The sequence below is a fragment of the Saccostrea cucullata genome, unplaced genomic scaffold (genome assembly GCF_032062105.1).
Source record: "Saccostrea cucullata isolate Sc308-1 unplaced genomic scaffold, CSIRO_AGI_Scuc_v1 ctg2723, whole genome shotgun sequence".
In the NCBI taxonomy this organism is placed as follows: domain Eukaryota; kingdom Metazoa; phylum Mollusca; class Bivalvia; order Ostreida; family Ostreidae; genus Saccostrea; species Saccostrea cuccullata.
Window position 1 is genome coordinate 69,213 of NW_026919138.1, and position 24,347 is coordinate 93,559.

The 24,347-nt window shown below is 34.0% G+C and overlaps 1 protein-coding gene across 1 annotated transcript; it reads left to right on the forward strand.

Annotated features, from left to right (window-relative positions):
- The first annotated feature begins 3,799 nt into the window (after window positions 1-3,799).
- On the forward strand, window positions 3,800-24,114 carry LOC134279952 (adenylosuccinate lyase-like). Its single transcript, XM_062762369.1, has 13 exons — window positions 3,800-3,969; window positions 5,668-5,871; window positions 11,050-11,094; window positions 11,853-11,932; window positions 12,201-12,372; window positions 15,633-15,679; window positions 16,043-16,133; window positions 17,223-17,292; window positions 18,004-18,151; window positions 19,454-19,544; window positions 20,245-20,334; window positions 21,104-21,280; window positions 23,707-24,114. Exons 1-13 carry the CDS (start codon window positions 3,847-3,849, stop codon window positions 23,797-23,799), a joined length of 1,431 nt encoding a protein of 476 aa, XP_062618353.1. The 5' UTR covers window positions 3,800-3,846; the 3' UTR covers window positions 23,800-24,114.
- The last annotated feature ends 233 nt before the right edge of the window (window positions 24,115-24,347 follow it).

Below are 24,347 nucleotides of genomic sequence, written 5' to 3' on the forward strand. Positions count from 1 at the left end.
AAGGCAACGGTGGAACTCCTGCTGGTGAGAAATTTTATAACACCTGCAATTTGGCTGTATTTTGGGTAAAAATTATATGTAAATTTGTGTGACACTTTCGAAGAAGTACACATATATAAAATCATTTATGGTATTTCGAATCACCTTTAAATTTTGACATACAAAAACAGTAATTATGATGTCAGATAAAACATTTTTGAAAATTGATTTAAGGTGGAACATCCCTCTGATAAGAGAGACAACTCTTCTGATAAGAGAGATAACTTTCTTCAGACATTTTGTCTGCTGAAATTAGATGTCAAACAATCAGAGTTGAATATAAATTTCAGGTTATATTCTTATATAATTAAAATTTTTATGAATTGATCAAACTTATTTTATAGTACAAGTGTTTTTTTAATTGCTAGAATTTTAATGATTTATAATAATACTTAAAACATTTTATCATGTTCCCAACATTTGTAGAATTGAAATCCTAAAAGATAATTCTTTTAATTGAGAAATTTTAGATGCAATATTGTTTATAAACATTTAATTAATATTTTTTATAAAAATCTTTTCAAGGGCCATTTAGCATGGAAGAGAAAAATATATATATTGCAAATATAATTTCGAAAAAATGTGATTTAAATCTCAAATACAATTTCTAATGGGAAAAAAAAAAATGTATAATATATACCTCATATTTCTAATTTAATTGTGAGATAAACTAACCATCTGTCCAAATTCTGTTCACACACTGTTGACATATTATTCATTTCTAAGCAACGGGGCGGGGGGAAACTGTTTTTCATTTGAATTTAAAATAGTTGTTGCTGAAAATAATCTGGATTTAAAAAAAAACAAAGTGAAGTTTGGAGCAATGTTCACTTATAATTATCAGATACATTTTGTGTGATAATATATTTCTCACCTTTAAAATGCATGCTCCAGTTTAAATATTTTGTTTACAAGTTTGTTCTTAAGATGAGTGGTGTGACCTTAACACACATAAAAACAACAAAATGGTAGATATAATCTTTGCTTTTCCAGCACTTATGCAGTCTTCGCGAAAAAAGAAAAATCGCCACAGGACATTCGGACAGAAATTTTACACAATTTCACAGGACCAAACGAATTTTCACCGGTCCAAAACTTTTTCATATAATGATCACAATGATGTATTTTCATGGCACATGAATCAGTAAACATGCATTAAGCTTTACAAAAAAAATTTTTCATGTTCATAATCCCCCCCCCCCCCCCCCTAAAAGAAAATAAGAGTTGTTAGGTCAGTAAAATTTTTTTTTCGCTTTTATATGGCCAAACTTTTCAGCCATTTAGCATGACTGAATACCAGGTGTCATATTTCCAGTGGACACCCAACATTGCATCCAAAATGGCTAACTAGCAGCAGAAAAGAAACTTCACAAAGTTGTAGGGGGAAGTTGTTAGAAAAATGATTACTCTTTATATTTAAGGTAATTTGTATAGTAGATTGACATATTTTATGTCTCAAGTTAGTAAAAGTTACAAGTCATTTTTTTATTTAAATAAATGGAATCGGCTGATTGATTGCCAGAAAAAAATCCACTTGGGATAATTTGAATGGGTAACAAACATTATTTTTTTTAGTAGGTTTTAAAACAATCACAATCAACAAATACAATATGTTTATATAAGTGTTTTTTGGTTTAAGATTAAGCGTCTATATGATGAAATAGAAATAAAAAATTTAAAAATTTAAAATCCAACCAAAACGAACCTCGGACGAACGGACCGAATTTACTACATAATGCATCGGATCAATCAGATTTTCACCTGTTTTGTCCGACGGACCGGTGCTTTTGGAATAGACTGACTTATAGCAATTAAGCGTTGCGAAGCGAAGCTTGTAACTGCGAGATCTAACGATAACGCCTGGGCGAAATGAAAATTCGGACTACTGCAGATTCATTACATAAATTCTTTTGCAGCAGTAATTTTGACCCACAATGCATGGCTTTGTACATAAACGCTAAAGCCACGTTCTCGCGAGAATAACAACAAAAGTTTAAAGAAAAAATAAACTTTTTTGCCTTAATTTAATGAATTTATCTGTTTATTGCAGAAAAATAGTCATAAACTGATTGAAATCAGCCCTGTTCAGCCTTCGGTTTGGTAAACGTGCAAACGATGTCAAGTGACGTCGGAGTCTTAAACGCACCAAATGTCACGTGCGGTTTGACGAATCCGCACCGTCAACATATTATTGATCAGTATAAGTATTTTCTTGCTTTACAGTGCAGTTTAATTGTCATATCTTTTCTACAGTATCCTGGCGTTTTGTATGTAAGTTAGATGTAATTTATTAATTTATTGCAAACTTTATAGAAGCTGATAAACTATGTGCTTAAAATATTAGCATGTGTGTCTATGAATAAAATTATACAACCTGCAGTTTATTTTATTTATATGCCATAATATGGGGAGGGTGCATTTTTACCTACAAAAATGTTTCTTGTGTTTTCGACCTAAATATATTATCAATGACCAAACAGTATTGGCTTTAAATATCTGTTGGATATTCCAAACAATAAAAATACGATTGTCTGTCTTTCAAAAAAACATTGAGCAACATGCCAACTTTCCCGATTTTTTCGGGAGTTTACCGATTTTTAACCCTGTCTACCGCTTGTCTACCGATTATTTTTTTTTTCTCCCATTTCTACCGATATTTCGAAAATCCGGAATTTTTACCGATTCGCTTTGAATAATACAGTATTTCTGTGTGCAGAAAACATGGCTGTTTCAATGTTTATCGGTAAAATATCTGTTTATTGCCGCTTATAACAGGTAATCAACAAGGTGTCAACTGTGCTACCAGTCATTACAGAGGTTTTAATTGCTCCTGAACCTCATTAACAGTGTATTTTAACCGAGACAATTATGCCAGATGTGGAAATTTTAGAAATACACATGATGCTGGATACAAACTGACAACCTTGTGAGAGTTCACACTTACAGCAAACTTCGACAATATTACATATAAACTGTTTATAAAAGGTGTTCAAGTTTGGAAATATGACATTCCTCATTAAATTATAATCTACTTCATGGGAAAGACACTGCCAAAATCCAACATGGAAAAAAATGTGCCTGCAAGTAAAAACCATTAGGACTGCCCAGAGTGATTAATACGGTCGAAAATAGGATACAGGACGATATATACCCATAATGTTCATAAGTCTTTCTCTATATGCTACAGATATGAAAAGAAACACGTGATTTCGACGAATTGTGTAACTTTATAAGCTTGTAATAAATTAAAGATCATAATCTAGGTCAAAATTACAATTTGGACTCCATTGTCTGAACATTACAGAGAAATTTACAGAGGAAATTCGAAATGTATTGTGGATAAGAAAGATAAATTACATGTTTGTAATGATTGTGACTACCATACATTGTTTCTTTTCACTCTTGTGTCTTAACAAATATGAAAATATATACAATTGGATAGATTTACCATTTTAAGAGATATCAAATCAACATGATGTGAACTGAAAGTTGCATTTCCCGCAAAACTCATAAAAGTCGAGGAAAGTTCGATCGTATTTCCGGAATTTCAAAGATAATGTGATCAGTAAAGTCGATGATATCATAATCTCTTTGAGTATATTACGCAAGTGTAAAATAAAAAAGTAACCAAGGTAACATTGCAAAACTTTTAAGATTTGGCAATATTAAGCCACACATCTTTCAAGTTTCATATCCGGAAATAAAGATTCCATTTCTCTAGGACCATAATCTTAGAATTCTACTTTCATTTTAAAAATCATGGCGGGAGAGGAGGGTAAAACAAGTAAGGTTGTGTCACAGGAATTTATGAAATATCGCTCTCCCCTTGTCTCGCGATATGCTAGTCCAGAGATGGCCTTTAACTTTAGTGAAATGAACAAATTCACAACATGGCGTAAGCTATGGACATACCTCGCAAAGTCGGAAAAGGTTTGTTAAATAACGTCAGGTCAATTCATAATCATAAGCACTTGGTTACAGGTCTGAGGATGGTGTATTTTGTGTTTTATTTGTTTTTCTATGTGTGTCTGAATACCCTCATTAAAATGAAAATAAAAATTCGCCGAAATTAGCCGTTTTAAAAAATGTCATATTTACTGTATATAAAAAGTTAAGGAGCGTCACTCGTCATCTTGAAAATCATGGGGCTCCTCGGTTCACACTTAATTTTCGTCTATATCTACATCTTTCCTACCAGTGTCGGGTGAGATCTAGCTTCGAAAATGATTGAATAACACCTGTCAAACGTCTGCCGATTTGAACATGCCGTGTAAAACATGCAGTAAACCATATACAGACATCGAAAGCAACGTAAATGCCGATTTCTAACGATGAAAAATGTAGAGTTGCCCCGGAATTACACAATACGGGAAATCATTCTCCCTAGCAACCATGTCAGTTAAAAAGGGTATCAGGCCTGTTTGACCTATTTACCTGTTTGAACGAGTCTGTTCACGTAGGGTCCGTTTTCTATATTTTTAATTCGCCCTATGTCCCTATCTCGATCACCCTATTGTAAATATTTTATGTCACCAGTATCATTAGATTTGAATTCATTCCTCTTTCATTTTATTTATTTAAACATGTAAATTAATATTTTCAATATTAATATTTAAAATATGTTTTACGTTGTAACTGTTGGGGCGAGCACAGTTGTATCATCAAAAACACTTTAAAAATGCCACTTCATACATCAAGCCGCACAAGACATCCCGACTAGCTTTGACATCACACGACGTCACTGAGCTTGTCAGAGCTTACGGAGACAGCTGAGCGTCTGGTTAAAACTATTGACCTAGTGCAATTTTGGTGCCGTCAGAGTCGCCTGACTTAGTCATAACTGTAAGAGAACACTTTCTTCAAATTGTTAGTTTTTTAAAGGTTCATATCAGGATATATGTTTATAATTAGAAAATAATTTAAGGAAATGGAAAATGGTGTCATAATTATGTTCGACTTTGTGCTAACAAGTTTAAGCGCAAACAGACTCTGGGCGAAAGCAGTCTATCCCAAAAGCACTGGTCCGTCGGACAAAACAGGTGAAAATCTTATTGGTCTGATGCACTAACTAGTAAAATGTCTGATTGTCCGCTGAGGTTTGTTTTGGTTGTGTTTTAGATTTTATATTTCCTATATCATCATATAGACGCTTTAACTAGTACCAAAACATATTATTTAGAACATTTTTTCGATCGTGATTGTTTTAAAACCTACTTCCGCCACAATGTTTCTAAAATAGTTTGATAGGACAGTACCAGGAAAGAAAATGTAACATTTCAGTTATATTTTAATTTGGTATTTGCATATTGATCATATGATATAAAAAAACATCGTTATGATCATTAAGACAAATCAGTGGTATATTGGGAGAAGTCATAACATTTAGTATACACTTCAGTAAAGCTTGGTTTACTTAGTACAAACACAGATATATAAATTGGAAATTCACGGATATAGCAAAGTTATCTTGAATCCCGAGCAATATAAATTAAATGAATTTCTTATACAGATATAACAAATTACGGATATAGTGAAGTAATTTCATATGTCCCAGTGACTTCGTTATAACCGAGTTTTACTGTAGTCCAGATTCCCCTTAATGACAATTTTTACTGTATTTAATTTCAGGATCTAGGGCTGGATATCACAGGGGAACAAATAAAAGAAATGGAGAATAATGTAACAAATATTGACTTTGAGCTGGCGGCTGCGGAAGAGAAGAAATTCCGACATGACGTCATGGCCCACGTACACACGTTCGGAGCATGTTGTCCCAAGGCAGCGTCCATTATACATTTAGGAGCCACGTCAGCTTATGTAGGAGATAATACTGTAAGGCAGCATTAATTTTACATCATGGTTTCCAAATATTTTTCCTTTAGATTCTTTGCAAATTAGAACTTCATGACTTTTCATTTTCTCATGAGCTACCATGCTTGAGGATGAATATCTCCATTGTTATGTCATAATTCTGAACTTCAAGTCCAAACTATAATGCAAATGTTTTGTTTCAAAAATGATCCTTGAATGATTAATATTTGACCTGTCAATTCAGACAAATAATTTAGTTATAAGATATGAATTAAGTTTTGAAAATTCATGAGGTATGTGAATTACAATGCTTCATACTGCCATATGAAATATAAGTATTGGCACAAAGCATTGTAGCTCATGTCCTTATTAATTCTCAAAACATATTCATTTCTAAATTAATTACTGACTGACTAATTAGGGCCCAGCAAGGATTTGCGGGTGCCCTATAGTAATCACTCTGTCTGTTTGTCCGTCTGTCATTCTTCTTATATACTTTATATTAAGAAAAAAGTAAAAGTTCAACAAGTTATCTACCTTCATAAATGTTCACATTTGAATGGGTAATATGCACAATAAAAATAACAATACTTCCTTTGAATTCCCTATACATAATTAAAAAAAATAGAAGCTTAATGTTTAACTTCTGACTGACCTCTTAATATTCAAACTATAAAAAAAGATACTCAAAATGTGAGTGAAAAGTAGAAAATATCGTTTCATGTGAGAGCAGAGGAAATTCAGGTTAAAAGACGATTTTGTATAAGTGGTGATCTTAAGGCCTAGGAAAAAAATATGTTTGTTTCCGCTTTCCCGACCGACCCTAATTTATAGTGCCGACCCTAAAATTTTTTTTAATGCTTTTGTCCCATGCAGGGTTTTAGATTGGCGTCGGCCATCAGCCATTTGCCGATAAAAATTCAAAATGGCAGGAAAAAAATACAATTTTCCTGCCAAAATAGCCTATATGTTTAGCTTTAAACGGACATAATGGCCGATTAACTTCTGTATGTAACGGCCAGTCGTATAGACTAGTTTTCCCCCGTTCAGATCCTAGTATTCTTTTACTACTTTTATGCAACTGCAGATTTCATCAGCCAATGACGACTGGGTACGTGTAAGATCTTGACAAAAAATACTTTAATTTTATTTCAAAATCCAAGTGCAAAGAGCCCAAAAGTAGTGATGAATGTTTAAAACATCGAAGGAATCCATGCCATGTTGATATTTTTACCGCCATGATTGAATGTGGGGTCAGACTAATAACAGGAAAAGGACAATATTGCAAGGTTTTTTATACAAAGGAAAACATTTTTAGTCTAGACAATCTGTAAACATGGTAAACTTTATTATACTTGTAATAAGAAATACAAATCTCATTTCTGGATATTAAACTACTTTTAAAACTTGTAATCCCAAGAAATAAATACAAGTACATGTACTGAAAGGTGGGACTAATATCAGTAAAATACCCATTGAATGGAATTTTAAAAAAAATCCCCCTTCTGTTTCAATATATTGACTTTGTGTAAAGTAAGCAAACTATTATATATTTTCAACTATCACTCAGCTAGATAAAATGTTTTATAATTTATTGTTAACACTGGTTAAAATGTCCAATGGGCCCGACACTTCTAATGGGCCTATAATTTTAGGATGTTTAGAACAGAATGTTTAGAACACAATATTTCTGGTAAATATGTCATATGTCCTATAGATACTCATTTAATCTGAAACCCTGCTCATGAAGTGCAAGATATCACCCAGGGAGTTATAGTCTCCAACTTTGCAAGCTTTTCAAGACATAAAGAAGTTTGAGTCACCTTTGTGTTGTAAGTTTAAGTCATAGAAATGCTTGAAAACACCATTTCTTTTGTCATTAATGTTACTTCTTTACATGTTTTCATTAAAGAAGTAAAAAAAAAAAAATTCAAAAAAAAAAAATTTGCCTACCTACCTACCCTATATTTTTTCAGCCCGAAAGCGGAAACAAACATATTTTTTTCTAGGCCTAATGGCTATATTTCATCATCAATTCTTTTGCTGTCTAGTTGAATTATGTCTCATGGAAGGGGAATTATTTAGATTTAACCTTAATTATTATTTTGAAAGCATGTTATCGAATTATTCACTGACTCAGTAACCAGTTATTAGGCGACGATCAGGAACTTCTGTGCACATGGAAGATGCACAAAAAATAATCAAGGTACCATCTTTATACATAAAAGGTACAATACACAAAAAGACAATATATATATTAAGATTAAGCATTATTTTTAGAGTATCTATGTATATAGCGACAATCGATTTTGCTGTTAAGCTATCGATTGTCGGCATCGTCAAGCTTCCAAGGACAATTTTTCGATCGTCGGCGACTATTGCTGAATCACTAGTTTCTATACTAATGACCAATGCAGCATATTCTCTGTCGGAACTCCTCAAGTTTTTACACTTCCAGGTATGAAAATGTTCATCATTACAAGTAATACACCAAGATGCAAAACAGCTGGACAGCTATCGATGTCATGCCAAAGATGTTGGAGAAGATTTCAGATCTTTTTATTGTCAAATAATTATACCCCCGCAAACGAAGTTTAGGGGGGTATATTGGAATCACCATGTCCGTCTGTCCGTCTGTCTAGCTGTCCGTCTGTCCGTCTGTCTGTAGACAAGATTTTGTCCGGACCGTTTCTCAGAAAGTGTTGGATGGATTTGTCTGAAAATTTATACACTTATTATTCACCATATGAAGGTGTGCACCTGGGATTTTCATCATGATTGGATGATTTTTCTGCATTTTACAGGCGTTTTTTCTTTTTTATTTTGTGATTTTGTTTGGGTCATAACTAGAAAACTATTAGACTTACAATCATTAAACTTTGACAATTTATGCATCTTGGGTAGACGGTGTGTCACAACCTATTTCAAGGTCACTGTGACCTTTAATTTAAGTGATTTTTTAAAAAAAACTAAGTCTTTAAAATTTTAAATTTCATAATCCTTAAAAATGTAAAAAATATATTTGTATCCTTATTAAAAAATGCTAAATTAAGTAAAAACTTATTTTTTATCATATACTTTAGAGCAAATTCTATAACAAATGTTAATGATTTGAGAGGAATTCAGTTTGTCCCATGGGCATAATTATCAAGCACTGGTCAAGGAGAATTTTTGATAGCAGGAATGTGCATGTCAAATTAGAGAGAAATTAATGAGTTCATTGTCGGGAGTTAACTGGCAAGAGCATCTCTAGATCTAATCTTAATTTACCTCTTGGGAGTTGGGTAAAAAGAAATGGCCTTAAGGTGCTTGTGTTAATTAAGAGTTCTTGTGGCTGTAGTTCAGATAAAGATCTTTCAATTGGTGTAATGTAATTAAAACAAATTGATGTTTTAGTGTATGATTAAAACTGAATTAGTATTGTATGATATAATTAAAATTAATTATATATGTGTGTTCATTGAAAAAAAATTACATTTCAATTTTCATATATTTGCAACAAATTGCAGTCATGTCTCACTTGAATTTTATAGTCTAAAGAATAATTAATTTTTGAATTTTTTTTATTAGACTGTAGCATTTCCATTATTTCATAATATTGCAATAAACAATTTAAAGCTGCAGATGGATATTTGTTAATCTCTAACACAGCCAGTTTAGAATTATATGATGTATTATTTGTTTTAATTAATCCCTACACTGTAAGTCTCTTAGAGATGTATGTACAATATTTTAAACATGATAAGAAATGGAAATTAGATCATTGAAATCTGTGTCAATCTGTTAATTAAGGTTACTTAATTTTCTTCGTCCTAACCAATTTATGATTATCAACAATATCTGATGGGCTTATCATGCTGTGGCAGACACTTTATTAGACAATAGTGAATACCACTTACTAAATCCATAACATATTTCTGAATTGGCACCTACTCTGAAAAACCCAGCGGGGGTATTTGTCCCTATTGGACAGTTCTAGTTAATTCATGCTGTGAATACAGACATATTTTTATTGTCAAATTCTGAAGTTGTTAACTTCCTAAGAAGTCACACATGGATCCAAAAAACATACTTGTAGTTTAATCAGCATGCAGATGTGCATCAAAACTTTTATTAGAAAAAAGAATTTTTGATTGAAAAAAAAGTTTGAAGAGAAATTAACAAAGTTATGCCTATGCCAAAAGCCTGGAAATCTAATGAGAAGAGGAATTTTAGAAGTTTAAGATTGTGCTACTATGTAAGAAATGAAAAGAAAATGTTTGATAAACAATTAATCTGACAATAAGAAACTTTTACATTTTAAAAGTACAGTGTAGTAGGCCTAGAAGTAAATTTTATTAATGCCAATTGATGTTGTTTTGTTATTTTTTCTAGATATTTATATACCTTGTAATTTGGGGAAATATCTTTTAAGATTCTTTCTCTCCTGTTTAATTATTTGAAATACAATGTTTATACAGAAAAATTATTGAAATGTATATACATGTAAGTTATAAACAACGAACTAGTTTTATAATGATTAATGTGTGCCACGTATGCGCACCAAGAAGTCTCCCTAAATTTCAAACTTTCATGAACAGAGGTCCCGTGTCACAGCAGGTGTGGCACGATAAAGATCCCTCCCTGCTCAATGGCCCTGAGTGCCGAGCATAGGCCCAAATTTGCAGCCCTTCACCGGCAATGGTGACGTCTCCATATCAGTGAAATATTCTGGAGAGGGACGTTAAACAATATACAGTGAAAACTGTCTAATCCGACACCTGAAAAATCCAACACAATGTGGATTCCGACGTTAAATTCCTTTCCCATTTTACTATTTTCCATGTTTTTTTAAACTGTGCAATCCGACACCCTGTCTATTCCGACACAAACTTTGTCTCCCAGTGCATGTCGGATTAGACAGGTTTCACTGTACTACTATCTCCCTGAATTTCTTTAAGGGAAAATGTCTCCCTAAATTTTGGGTCTAGGTTGGTCCCCACATGGACACACATAGTTTGTTGTGAAGTATTCGAGAAAAAAGTATGTCAAGGTTCCAAATTATTTTTATTTTTCGACCGCTCAATACATATTTTTGTGTCAAAAAATCGTACACCAAAAAAAAAAATAAAAACTTTGGCCTTATGAGAGATGGATTTGACATCCTGCTTCTATCAGTACTTTTAGTACTTTGATTGTATCTGTTTCTGTCTATTGTAGGATTTGATTGTTATGAGAGATGGATTTGACATCCTACTCCCAAAGGTAGGTAAAGGAAGAATGCCTGGTAGCTACGTTATAATTATTATAATATAAAGCATATTAAAGTAATTTGGGGTCAAACAAAATGTAACAAAAAAAATATATAAAAAATATACAGAAATAATTTGGCCATGAAGTAGAGTCATTCCTTAAAGAAATCCCCATATTTAGCCTTGTCTCACTGGCATGAGCATTTGATGAAGAGGGAAAAAAAATGTCAAAATTTAACACGTGTTTAAAGCAATATGAGCTGCAACATTGATATAGGAATTTTTTGTTGCAAAATTGTAAATAACTATTTTGAATGACAGAAAAAATAACATTAATAAACTTCCTTTGTTCATATTTGCGATGGAAGAAGTATTTATAAGCTTTGATTTAATTAAAATTACATTATTGTCGTCCTGTACAATTACAATTTCTTATTTAAAACTGCATATTGGATTTTATAAACTATGTCTTTCTTCAGCTTAATTTTTCGTCTGCAATAGTACTAAAAAGAATACACAGCCAAATGTAATACGTACACAGTAAATAATATCTGTCATATCCTCCCTTTGCAATCTAAGATAGCTGTTTAAGCATCCTTCAGAGATCTTTGTAATCTGAGCTATCACTTCTAGCGTCCCTGTATTATCATTAAAATATCAGATATCTCTTAAAGCATCACTGTATGATCATTAATATCTGAGATATCTGATGTATTATGTCTGTCTGATAAAGCAATCAGCAGACATTGAAATCCAAGATATCTGTTGTAGCTTGCAGGGGTGATAAAGAGATTAGCAGATTTCGCCAAAAAGCAAAAGGATTTGCCTTGTTTGTCTTATACACATTTACAGTAAGTACATTCGTTTCTGAAGAAAAAAGAAGTATTGCGAATTCTATTTGCTGGACCCAGGTTTGGAATGATTTGGAGGGGGGGGGGGGGGGGGTATACATGTAATAAGTCAGGGTGGACTGAAAATATAAATTTTAGTGATTTTTTTTCTCTTATATTATTGCAAATTTATTAGTCAGCTCTGTAGATTGATTGTGACAACTTAATCTGTGGTCCAGACATTGACATAACATCATACTTAATTCTTGTGATATTTTACATGTTTTAGGCCAGCTCAGCTGTCTACGGTGGGTAAGAGGGCGTGCCTCTGGATACAGGACCTGTTGATGGACCTCAGGAACCTGGAGAACGCCCGGGATAACATCAGGTTCCGGGGAGTGAAGGGGACCACAGGAACACAGGCCAGCTTTCTCACCTTGTTTGAAGGAGACGAAGAAAAGGTTTTTTCTCTGTTGATCTGATTAAAATTGAAAAAAAGATTATTCTTGTTTTCTAGGGTGCTTTAAATATGACACTCAAACAACTTCTAAGGGAGCAATAGCTTGTCTATCATAAATTCATCAAGCCTGATTGAAATACCTATGATTGTTCTCTACATATGATTTGTTTAGGCTGTGTACAGTTTTTAGCTCACCTGAGCCGAAGGCTCAAGTGAGCTTTTCTGATCACATTTTGTCCGGCGTCCGTCTGTCTGTCTGTCCGGCGTCCGTCTGTCTGTCCGTCTGTCTGTAAACTTTTCACATTTTCGACTTCTTCTCAAGAACCGCTGGGCCAATTTCAACCAAACTTGCCACAAAGTATCCTTGGGTAAAGGGGATTCAAGTTTGTTCAAATCAGGGCTCGACATTAACTTTTTTTCCTACTTGTCCATTCGGACAAGTGACCAAGATATTTACTTGTCCGAACTTCAACTTCACTTGTCCGAAAAATTTTCAATGAAAGTCTTGTTATGTCAACTTGAAAACAATAAAAAAATTAAATGTGCTTGATTTATAAGTGTTGTTATTGATAAATAAGACAAACACATATAAAACAAACTTTTATCTAGACTCCCTGTCCTGACAACAGCATAAATGTTCGCAAGTGAATTTGTAATATCAATCAAATATATTCTAAACTCACAAACGTTGTAAGATCCAAGCTGCAATAGTATGGCTGCAATTAGTGAACATCGATCCCGATCAAGTGTGAACTTACATAGTGATTGATATCGGGATCGAAATTCAGGTTTATGTACCGCTTCCGTTTTTATTCGATAAACTTTACAATAGTTGTTTTTTTTTTTATTATTATTATTTGAAGACTTCTTCAATCGGACAAGTGCCCAGCAATATTCACTTGTCCGAAATTTTTTTTTTTCATTGGTACCGGACAAGCGTTAATGTCAAGCCCTGCAAATGAAGGGCCACGCCCTCATTCAAGGGGAGATAATTGGGAATTAATGAAAATTTGGCGGCATGTTTTAAAAATCTTCTTCTCAAGAACCACTGTGCCAGGAAAGATGAAACTTATGGGAAAATATCTTCAGGTAGTGTAGATTTAAGTTTGTTCAAATCATGACCCCCGGGGGTAGGGCGGTGCCAAAATGGCCGACCAAAGTTTTACATAGAAATATATAGGAAATTACTTTAAAAATCTTCTTCTCAAGAACAACAAAGCCATAATTGATCATATTTATATGGAAGCATCCTCAGGTAGTGTAGATTCGAGTTTGTTCAAATCATGAACCCCAGGGCTAGGGCGGGGCCAAAATGGCCAACCAAAGTTTTACATAGAAATATATAGGAAATTTCTTTAAAAATCTTCTCCTCAAGAACAACAAAGCCATAATTGATCATATTTATATGGAAGCATCCTCAGGTAGTGTTGATTCAAGTTTGTTCAAAACATGACCCCCAGGGGTAGGGCGGGGCCAAAATGGCCGACCAAAGTTTTACATAGAAATATATAGGAAATTTCTTTTAAAATCTTCTTCTCAAGAACAACAAAGCCATAATTGATCTTATTTATATGGAAGCATCCTCAGGTAGTGTAGATTCAATTTTGTTCAAATCATGACCCCCAGGGGTAGGGCGGGGCCAAAATGGCCGACCATAGTGTTAGATAGAAATATATAGGAAATTTCTTTGAAAATCTTCTCCTCAAGAACAACAAAGCCATAATTGATCATATTTATATGGAAGCATCCTCAGGTAGTGTAGATTCAAGTTTGTTCAAATCATGACCCCCAGGGGTAGGGCGGGGCCAAAATGGCCGACCAAAGTTTTACATAGAAATATATAGGAAATTTCTTTTAAAATCTTCTTCTCAAGAATAGCATAGCCATAATTGATCATATTTATATGGAAGCATCCTCAGGTAGTGTAGATTCAAGTTTGTTCAAATCATGACCCCCAGGGGTAGGGCGGGGCCAAAATGGGGGACCAAATTTTTACATAGAAATGTATTGGAAAATTCTTTAAAAATCTTCTCAAGAATAGCAACGCCATGATTGGTCTTGGGACTACTTTTGGATATAAGCTTTTCAAGTATAAACCAATTCTGCTTTTTCCTAGCCACAGTGATCAGGTGAGCGATGTGGCCCATGGGCCTCTTGTTGCCATGACTAGTTAAAATGTTGTAGGTATTGACTGTGTACAGAGTGAGTGACTGATATTGTAAGTGTACATTCAGAATGACAAAAGTGATCAAAAATAAAGAATGATTATGATTTTTTCTATTACAGGTATTGTTTTTCCAAGGAGTTTTTCTTGTTGACACTTACTGTGAAATCACTAATTTTATGGGGGTTTAATTTTCATTGTTTTTGAGGTATGGAGAGACCCATGAATTTATGACTACCACGAAACGTAAATTTCCATATGCACAACTACAAAAAAAGTTCTTCATTCACAAACCAACATTTTTTCTTCAAACTACGAAAATTTGACCCCATGAAAATATGTGATTTTACAGTATCAAATCTGTAAAGTGTCAACATGATCAATGAATTTTTAACCAAGTGAAAAGACTTGTAACAATTTTGAATAGAAAATCTTTGTTAATTTTTTGGGGGAAAATTCAAAAATTCTATATTTTGTCCCACAGAATCAACATCACAGTACTGCACTATGACTTAAAATGGTTAAATATCGTAAAATCACATATTTTCATGTGGTCAAATTTTTCGTGCTTTGATGGAAAAATGTTGGTTTGTGGGGATTAGATTTCGTGGATGAAGAATTTTTTAATAGTGTTTAATTTTTGGAGCAGGTCCATTCCCAAGTAACTATAAGTCTATCCGGATCAAACTTGCATGGATAATGCATCTAGGAATGTACACTACCAGACGTGCTTCAAATGCTTGATCTGACCTACATTTTCGAAATGAGTGACCATGGCAACGCTTTTGGAGTAGCTATATAAGTTTATGACCCGTTATGATTTAAACTGAATGAATGATGCATCTAAGGATGGACTTGCTTCAGATGTACTAGGACATGAAAGACATTTTCTTGACAAGTGAAAAGGTTAAAGTTTTGGGAAGAATTGTCAATTCCCAATGAGCTATAAGACCTTATCTTAAGCAGAACTGGCATGAATATTGTTGAAGGATGCAAACTTACTAAATAAATATGATGCGAGATTTGCATTACCTATACTGATAACATTCGTCAAGGCAAGCTTTTAATTTATGATTTTGTTTTTAATTTCTGTACAGGTTGAAAAGCTGGATAAGTTAGTCACAGAGATGGCAGGATTTAAACAGTGAGTAAATATTTGATGTTTAGGTTTTTTGTGAACATACTGATAGAATGCAACAATTTTTTTTGGATGACAAACATACTGTAGAAGTACTTTTTTCCACAAGGTATTAATTTACGGTCTGTACATGGTCACAAATTTTCCGCAGAAATTTGTCCAAGCATGCTCAATATAAATGTAAGACATATAGTGACAATCCAGAAAATCCGCCTAATTTTCTACTCGCGGATTAAACAGAAATTGAGATTCCGCGGAATTATGATCTTGTGGAAAAAAGTATGTCTACAGTATTTATGTGTTTGTATTATTAAATCTGACATATCTGAACAAATTATGAATTATCTAACTTTTATTAAATCCCCGTAGGACGTATATGGTGTGTGGACAGACATACTCTCGTAAAGTGGACGTCGACAGTCTCAACGTACTGGCCAGTCTAGCGGCCTCTATACACAAGGTGATTCTCTCTGTAGTTAATTTTACTGTTGTACTGGCCAGTCTGGGGGCCTCTATACACAAGGTGATTCTCTCTAGTTAATTTTACTGTTGTACTGGCCAGTCTGGGGGCCTCTATACACAAGGTGATTCTCTCTAGTTAATTTTACTGTTGTACTGGCCAGTCTGGGGGCCTCTATACACAAGGTGATTCTCTCTAGTTAATTTTACTGTTGTACTGGCCAGTCTGGGGGCCTCTATACACAAGGTGATTCTCTCTAGTTAATTTTACTGTTGTACTGGCCAGTCTGGGGGCCTCTATACACAAGGTGATTCTCTCTAGTTAATTTTACTGTTGTACTGGCCAGTCTGGGGGCCTCTATACACAAGGTGATTCTCTGTAGTTAATTTTACTGTTGTACTAGCCAGTCTGGGGGCCTCTATACACAAGGTGATTCTCTCTAGTTAATTTTACTGTTGTACTGGCCAGTCTGGGGGCCTCTATACACAAGGTGATTCTCTGTAGTTAATTTTACTGTTGTACTAGCCAGTCTGGGGGCCTCTATACACAAGGTGATTCTCTCTAGTTAATTTTACTGTTGTACTAGCCAGTCTGGGGGCCTCTATACACAAGGTGATTCTCTCTGTAGTTAATTTTACTGTTGTACTAGCCAGTCTAGGAGCCTCTATACAGAAGGTCATTCCCTCTGTTGATAATTTTACTGTTGTACTAGCCAGTCTAGGAGCCTTTATACAGAAGGTCATTCCCTCTGTTGATAATTTTACTGTTGTACTAGCCAGTCTAGGAGCCTTTATACAGAAGGTCATTCCCTCTGTTGATAATTTTACTGTCAAAGTGTTGTTATTCTTATCTGATCCTTTAAGGAGCTAATTTAACATTTAAAAATTTAGAAAAAATGAAACTCTTGGGACCTAATCTAAGTCTTCAGATAACAAATATGCTTCAATTCAAAGTATACTTTACATATTTCAATTCTTACAAAGTTGAATTTTTATTTAAAAATCAAACTAGTTTATAAGGATTGGTAATGGATGGAGAAAAGCACAGCGGTATAAAGAGAATAAAACATAAAATATATGGCTTTTGTAGATTTGTACAGACATCAGACTCTTAGCTAACTTCAAGGAGTTAGAAGAACCATTTGAAAAAGATCAAATTGGTAAATATTTCCATTTCTAATTTTTCTCTCTGTGATAACTCTTTGAAAGTTTCCGGAGTTTATTTCTTGATAATTCTGACGGAATGTAAATTAGGCAGGTCGATAGGCCAGGAGCTAAGGAGGCCTACTATGCATGCAAATCTCATGCGCATCTGTCTCTGTGTCTGACTGTAAGACGGCCAAATATGCATGTAAATCTCGTGCGGCTGCCAATGCATTTGACGTCAGTGGGCGAGGACTATTGAAATTGGCATGGAAGTCCTCATGTAATTTAAATCTATTAATCTACATTTTTAAAGTCTAAATTTACAATTTTATTTCACAATGAAATGGAAATATAAGGAATCACTGTCTAGTTAGTATAGTATGCCAGGGACATCAACGCTAGTGGGAAACATGGGATAATTTACGCATAATGGGCTTCGCCCGTTATGCGTAAATTATCCCATGTTCTCGCTTCGCCCGTTATGCAAATTATCCCATGTTTCCAACTAGCGTTGATGCCCTAGCATACTATACTATAACTAGACAGTGATTCCTTAAATAATTCTACCTTATTTGAAAAAAAATTTAAAAATGCAGGTCTATAAAAATTAACAAGGTTTGCTGTAGGTTAAAGGTCAAGGTAAGGTTAAGGATACATGTTAGTCTTTGATCGTTTCATAAATAAAGGTCAGATGTGTCATTTACAACACACTTATTATTCTACAGGCTCCAGCGCCATGCCGTACAAGCGTAATCCAATGAGAAGTGAGCGTTGTTGTGCGTTAGCGCGTCACCTGATCTGTCTGGTACAGGATCCTCTAATGACGGCGTCCGTACAGTGGATGGAACGAACACTGGACGATAGTGCTAACAGGTACAGGCAATTCAGTGACAAACACTGGACGATAGCGCTAACAGGTAGACACAATACAGTGACACACACTGGAGGATACAGCTAACAGGTAGACACAATTCAGTGACAAACACTAGACGATACAGCTAACAGGTAGACACAATTCAGTGACAAACACTAGACGATACAGCTAACAGGTAGACACAATTCAGTGACAAGCACTAGACAATACAGCTAACAGGTAGACACAATTCAGTGACACACACTAGACGATACAGCTAACAGGTAGACACAATTCAGTGACAAGCTCTAGACGATACAGCTAACAGGTAGACACAATTCAGTGACACACACTGGACGATACAGCTAACAGGTAGACACAATTCAGTGACAAACACTAGACGATACAGCTAACAGGTAGACACAATTCAGTGACAAACACTAGACGATACAGCTAACAGGTAGACACAATTCAGTGACAAGCACTAGACAATACAGCTAACAGGTAGACACAATTCAGTGACACACACTAGACGATACAGCTAACAGGTAGACACAATTCAGTGACAAACACTAGACGATACAGCTAACAGGTAGACACAATTCAGTGACAAACACTAGACGATACAGCTAACAGGTAGACACAATTCAGTGACACACACTAGACGATACAGCTAACAGGTAGACACAATTCAGTGACAAGCACTAGACGATACAGCTAACAGGTAGACACAATTCAGTGACACACACTGGACGATACAGCTAACAGGTAGACACAATTCAGTGACAAACACTAGACGATACAGCTAACAGGTAGACACAATTCAGTGACAAACACTAGACGATACAGCTAACAGGTAGACACAATTCAGTGACACACACTAGTCGATACAGCTAACAGGTAGACACAATTCAGTGACAAGCACTAGACGATACAGCTAACAGGTAGACACAATTCAGTGACACACACTAGACGATACAGCTAACAGGTAGACACAATTCAGTGACAAACACTAGACGATACAGCTAACAGGTAGACACAATTCAGTGACAAACACTAGACAATACAGCTAACAGGTACAGAGAATTCAGTGGTACATTTCAAAATAAAGCTGCCAGTGTACCTATTACAAATATTTTATAGTATTTGTGCTTGGTATCTAAACTCCTGAGGCGTGGATTGAAGTTTCTCTGTTGGGTGCATTTTCATGGCTATCAGATTTGTCACCATTTGGTGACATTAAACACCAGTGTTTATGTTGTAAATAGTTTACCTATACACTGGCATAAAGGAAATATCCATGTGATTTGTATTTTTTATAGACGGATCAGTTTGCCAGAGGCATTTTTAACAGCAGACATAATCCTTAGTACGCTACAGAATATTGCAGAGGGGATAGTCGTATATCCAAAGGTAGTATGACAATGTCAACAGTATTCTATAGAATATTACAGACTCTGAGGTAAAAAACAATATATCCAGGCATAAAAATAACACGAAACCCAGTATTTTATGGAACAGGGGGGAAAGAAATATATCTGATGTTAAATGTAACATAATATCCAGTATTTTATGGAATATAAAAAGGAATAAAATTGTATTTATAGAATATTATTTATTAGTTAGAGGACTTATCACATGGTTCTCAATTATTTAAGATTTAATGCATATACCTTCCTTATGACTACCCTTTATAAATTTTCTGTTTGCATTGCTGATAAACTGCAGTAATAAAGAAAGTAATTTGCTGGATTTGAAGCCCCTTATAAAGGAATTTTTTAAAATTGTTTCTGCACTATTTTATTGCAATGTATTTATTTTCCCCTTTAAAACTAAGGCAAAAAAATTAATTTCTTGGTTCTCAGGCCCTCCCTCATCTCTTCCAAGGGTGCCTCATTGACCCTTTTTATTGCTAAATCAATAAAATATAAACACCAAATCACCTCCCTCATCATTTTTTGAGGTTTTATACAATGTAAAAAGCTGCCTCATCATGTTTTGGGGGCAATAAAAAAGAAAAAAAAAATGCTTCCCTCCCTCATCATATTTCTTGAAAAAAGGCCTGAGAACCAAGTAATTATCTTTGCATGGCCTAACAAACTGTTATTGCCAGGTCATTGAAAGAAGAGTCAACCAGGAGTTACCTTTCATGGCTACAGAGAACATCATCATGGCGATGGTCAAAGCTGGAGGAAACAGACAGGTAGACATTGTTATTAGCTCACCTGATGGTGGTGAAAATTCAGATTTGTTAAGATCATGACCCCCAGGGGTAGGGTAGGGCCAAACTAGCCGATCAAAGTTTAACATAGGAATATATAACAGGAAAAAAATCTGCTGATGAAGAACAGCAGGGTCAGGTCAGCATTGTAACCCATGGGCCTCTTGTAAAATACATGCCTTCAGATTGGGAAATTCTTTCTTGCTGGAAAGAAAAGAATGCTTGAATACCTAGCTGATAATATAACTGTACAAGAGTTCTTTACATATTTACCTTTTCATGATATTCAAGAAATTTTTAAATCAAGAATTTTTTTTCCAAATGTGTGATTACAATTTTTTTTAGTAGGAATATAGCTAATAATACGAGTACAATGTATGATTGAATACTTATTTTTCAAATGTGTAAGCAAAGATCTATAAATGATGAATGATGAAATTTTAGTGACACCTTATTTTGGCAAGAAATTTTTTGGCATTTATAAGCCAAACAAAATTTTCACAGATTCTGCCATTGTTATTAATGATTTTGAATAAGAAATATTTAAAGGAGATTAAAACTTTTTGGCGCAAATAGATTGTCTCACGTATTTATGCCAAAAGAAAGTTCTTGCAAATAAATATATTTAAATCACATCTTAATTTTCTCTCCAGAGGTCATTATAACCAAAATCGTCATTTAAACGTGTATATGTAATTACTGTATAAAATTATATTTAGAGGAATAATATAAAACTTCCTTTCCTTTTCAGGAATGTCATGAACAGATCCGCGTTTTGTCTCAGGAGGCGGGGTGTGTTGTAAAACAAGAAGGTGGTGATAATGACCTCACGGAACGGATCAGGAAATCCGACTATTTTAAGCCAATCCATGGAGAACTGGACTCTCTTCTGGATCCACAAACCTTCACAGGACGAGCTCCAGCTCAGGTGGGTTTTAAGATGCTGTGGTATCTTAGACCAGTACTGTGGTATCTTAGACTAGTACTGTGGTATCTTAGACCAGTACTGGATATACCAGGACAAATAGATCCTACTATCATGGATTGGCTCATTCTTGTTCTGTTGTTATTAATTTCTTAACCACTTTGTTCTTAGCCACTTTACTCACTCCTCCATGGCACCTGATCCCACCTCTGATGTTTCAGAGGTCCGTGCTTGCTCTGCTCCTATTTTGTTTTTTGTTTTCTAGACTTTTGATTTTGAATACTGTTCATTATCTCCATATATTCCATATTAAAGAGAATCTAGGTCACCATTTGAGAGACATTTATTATGCAGCATTGAGAATGCACCCCTTACAGGAATACCAAGGATAACAGAGAATTGTACTTATAGCCCTAATGAAACAAAGTGTAGCACTGTTAAGGACAGGTGATACAAACAAAAAAACTGGATAGCTGGATTGTTATATATTTTTGGGCCTTTTTGTTGCAAATGATGCAAGTGTTAAAGTTAAAAAATATTAAGATATTGTAAACCTTCTTTGATGATCAAATTTCTACTTTCTTCAAGCATCCTTATTACCTCTTTACAACTTACTGAACTGTGATGCAACATACACTAAATGTACACGTCATAGAAATATATGACATTACCTCATCCCTGCGAGCACTTTTTAGAACGGTACAATTTTCTCTTAAGTTATGCGTAAATAATTATGACTGTAGTATTTTTGATATGATCATATTTTTCATATGGGAATTGGCAGTAAATTTAAGATTAAATTTACTTTTGAAAGTGCATGAAATATTACTGATTGCGGGGAAACGGTATATTCATGATTTTGCATTAGAAATAGGAAATGGTATATATGCATTAAAATGCTTGACTCCGGGGAAGGGGGTTAATCTGTAGTACTACAATTTTGTTTTTTCACTTGAATCCTGTCATTGTGAAATTTTGAATGAAAAATTAAAAACTACGCAGTAAAACTTGTTCATTATACTCATATAAGCATGACTCGTGTTATTTTCAATATTTAACGAAGGTTTTTATCATCTAACCTTGAGGATGCTGGGGGTAAAAAAATTAACCATCAGATGAATTTTTTTTTGTAGATATATTGAGAATTTATTTGGCACATTTATTAGATAAGAAATTATTGTAGCAACAAATGTATAACAAATCCCCTATGCTGTTCAAATGTTTTATATATTGATTTTTTAACAGGTAATCTTTTTATACCCCCCGCAAACGAAGTTTAGGGGGGGTATATTGGAATCACCATGTCCGTCTGTCTGTCTGTCCGTCTGTCCGTCTGTCCGTCTGTCTGTAGACGAGATTTTGTCCGGACCATTACTCAGAAACTATTGGAAGCATTTGTCTGAAAATTTGTACACATATTATTCACCATATGAAGTTGTGCACCTGATATTTTCATCTTGATTCGATTATTATTTAGAATTTTACAGGTGTTTTTTCATTTTTATTTTGTGGTTTTGTCCGGACCGTTTCTCAGAAACTATTGCAAGGATTAATCTGAAAATTTGTACACTTATTATTCACCATATGAAGGTGTGCACCTGGAATTTTCAACTCTTTTTGTTCATTTTTTTGCATTTTACAGGTTTTATTTTTTATTTTAATTGACTTGTTCATTTTGGGCTCATGTATAAGGTTTGAGACATAAATTCTAGAATATCTGTACAAAAATTCTACAGCTTAAAACTACTCATAAAAACTTTTTAAAAAATCAAGTGTTAAAAACAGTTTTTACATTGCACAGAAGATAATGTAATTTCATTTGTCTCTTGGGAATAATGACTGGACATGCATCTAGTTAAAGATAAATTAATGAGTTTGGTGTGGGAAGTTGAACATTAAGGCATCTCGTTATCAACCATGTGTAATCTCCTGGGAATCGAGCAGTACAAGAATTAAAGATCTCTCTTCTCTTATTCTCTTAATTGTAATTTATTGTCTGTCAAAGCACTTCATTACTGGATGACCAGCTCTTTATTTTCAAAATGAATTTGATAAAAAGTCATCAAGATTAATTTGATTTTGTATAATATTTTTTTTTTTTCAACAATTAGTTTGCAGAGTGACATAACACATATAAATTGCAATATATTTTTTTAATGCAGAAATAAAAAAATAAAATAAAAAATAAAAAAAAATAATGTTACAATGAAATTACAGTGTATTAGTATTGATGTTTCATTTGGTTGCACCTTTGTTTCATTCATTAAGAAACATGATGAGCAATTATATTTCACTGCAAATTTTTGTAAGTAAATTGTGAGCACCTCTAGATCCATAAAGTATTTTGGAATTGGCACCTTCTCTGAAAAACCCAGCGGGGGGTATTTGTCCCTATTGGACAGTTCTAGTTTAATCTTCTTATTTTGCAGGTTACTAAGTTCATAGAAATGGAAGTAGAACCAAGCCTGAAGAAATACACAGAGAAACTTAAGGCAGGAGGAAAAGTGGAACTCAATGTCTGATTTGTTATTGTTAAATAAAGTGGACACTGAAGAGTGCTATCAAGGGAAACTACTCCTGCTCAAAAAAACTAAGATGGGGGCAAGGAGTATGCGTTAAATCTGCTTCAATGAGGATGTGACAAGTGGGATTTTTGTTGATTGTCAAAAATATGGTGTCATTTTTTATCTACTCTGTATATACCTGTTCTTCTTGGAAATCAATCAAAATTTTAAAAAAAAATTTGAAATTCAGAGAGTACATTAATATTCTGAAAATAAAAGATTGAAAAAAAAAATATTTTGGCAAGTTATGTGTTGAATTTGAATTATAATATACTTACTTCCTCGAGGAAATAAAGATTTTATGTCTGGTTCATTGTCATGAATTCTATATATAAGTCACTGTGCTGCACAATACTTCATGTATCTACATAAAGAGTGTGTATTTATATTAGTTATAGATGAACAACAACAAAAGGTTTAATTTAATGCATAGTGTTTTACTTGTTTGCATAACAAAAAAGTAGAATGTAAATCTATTTTACCACGTTTACTGACAAATGACTTTA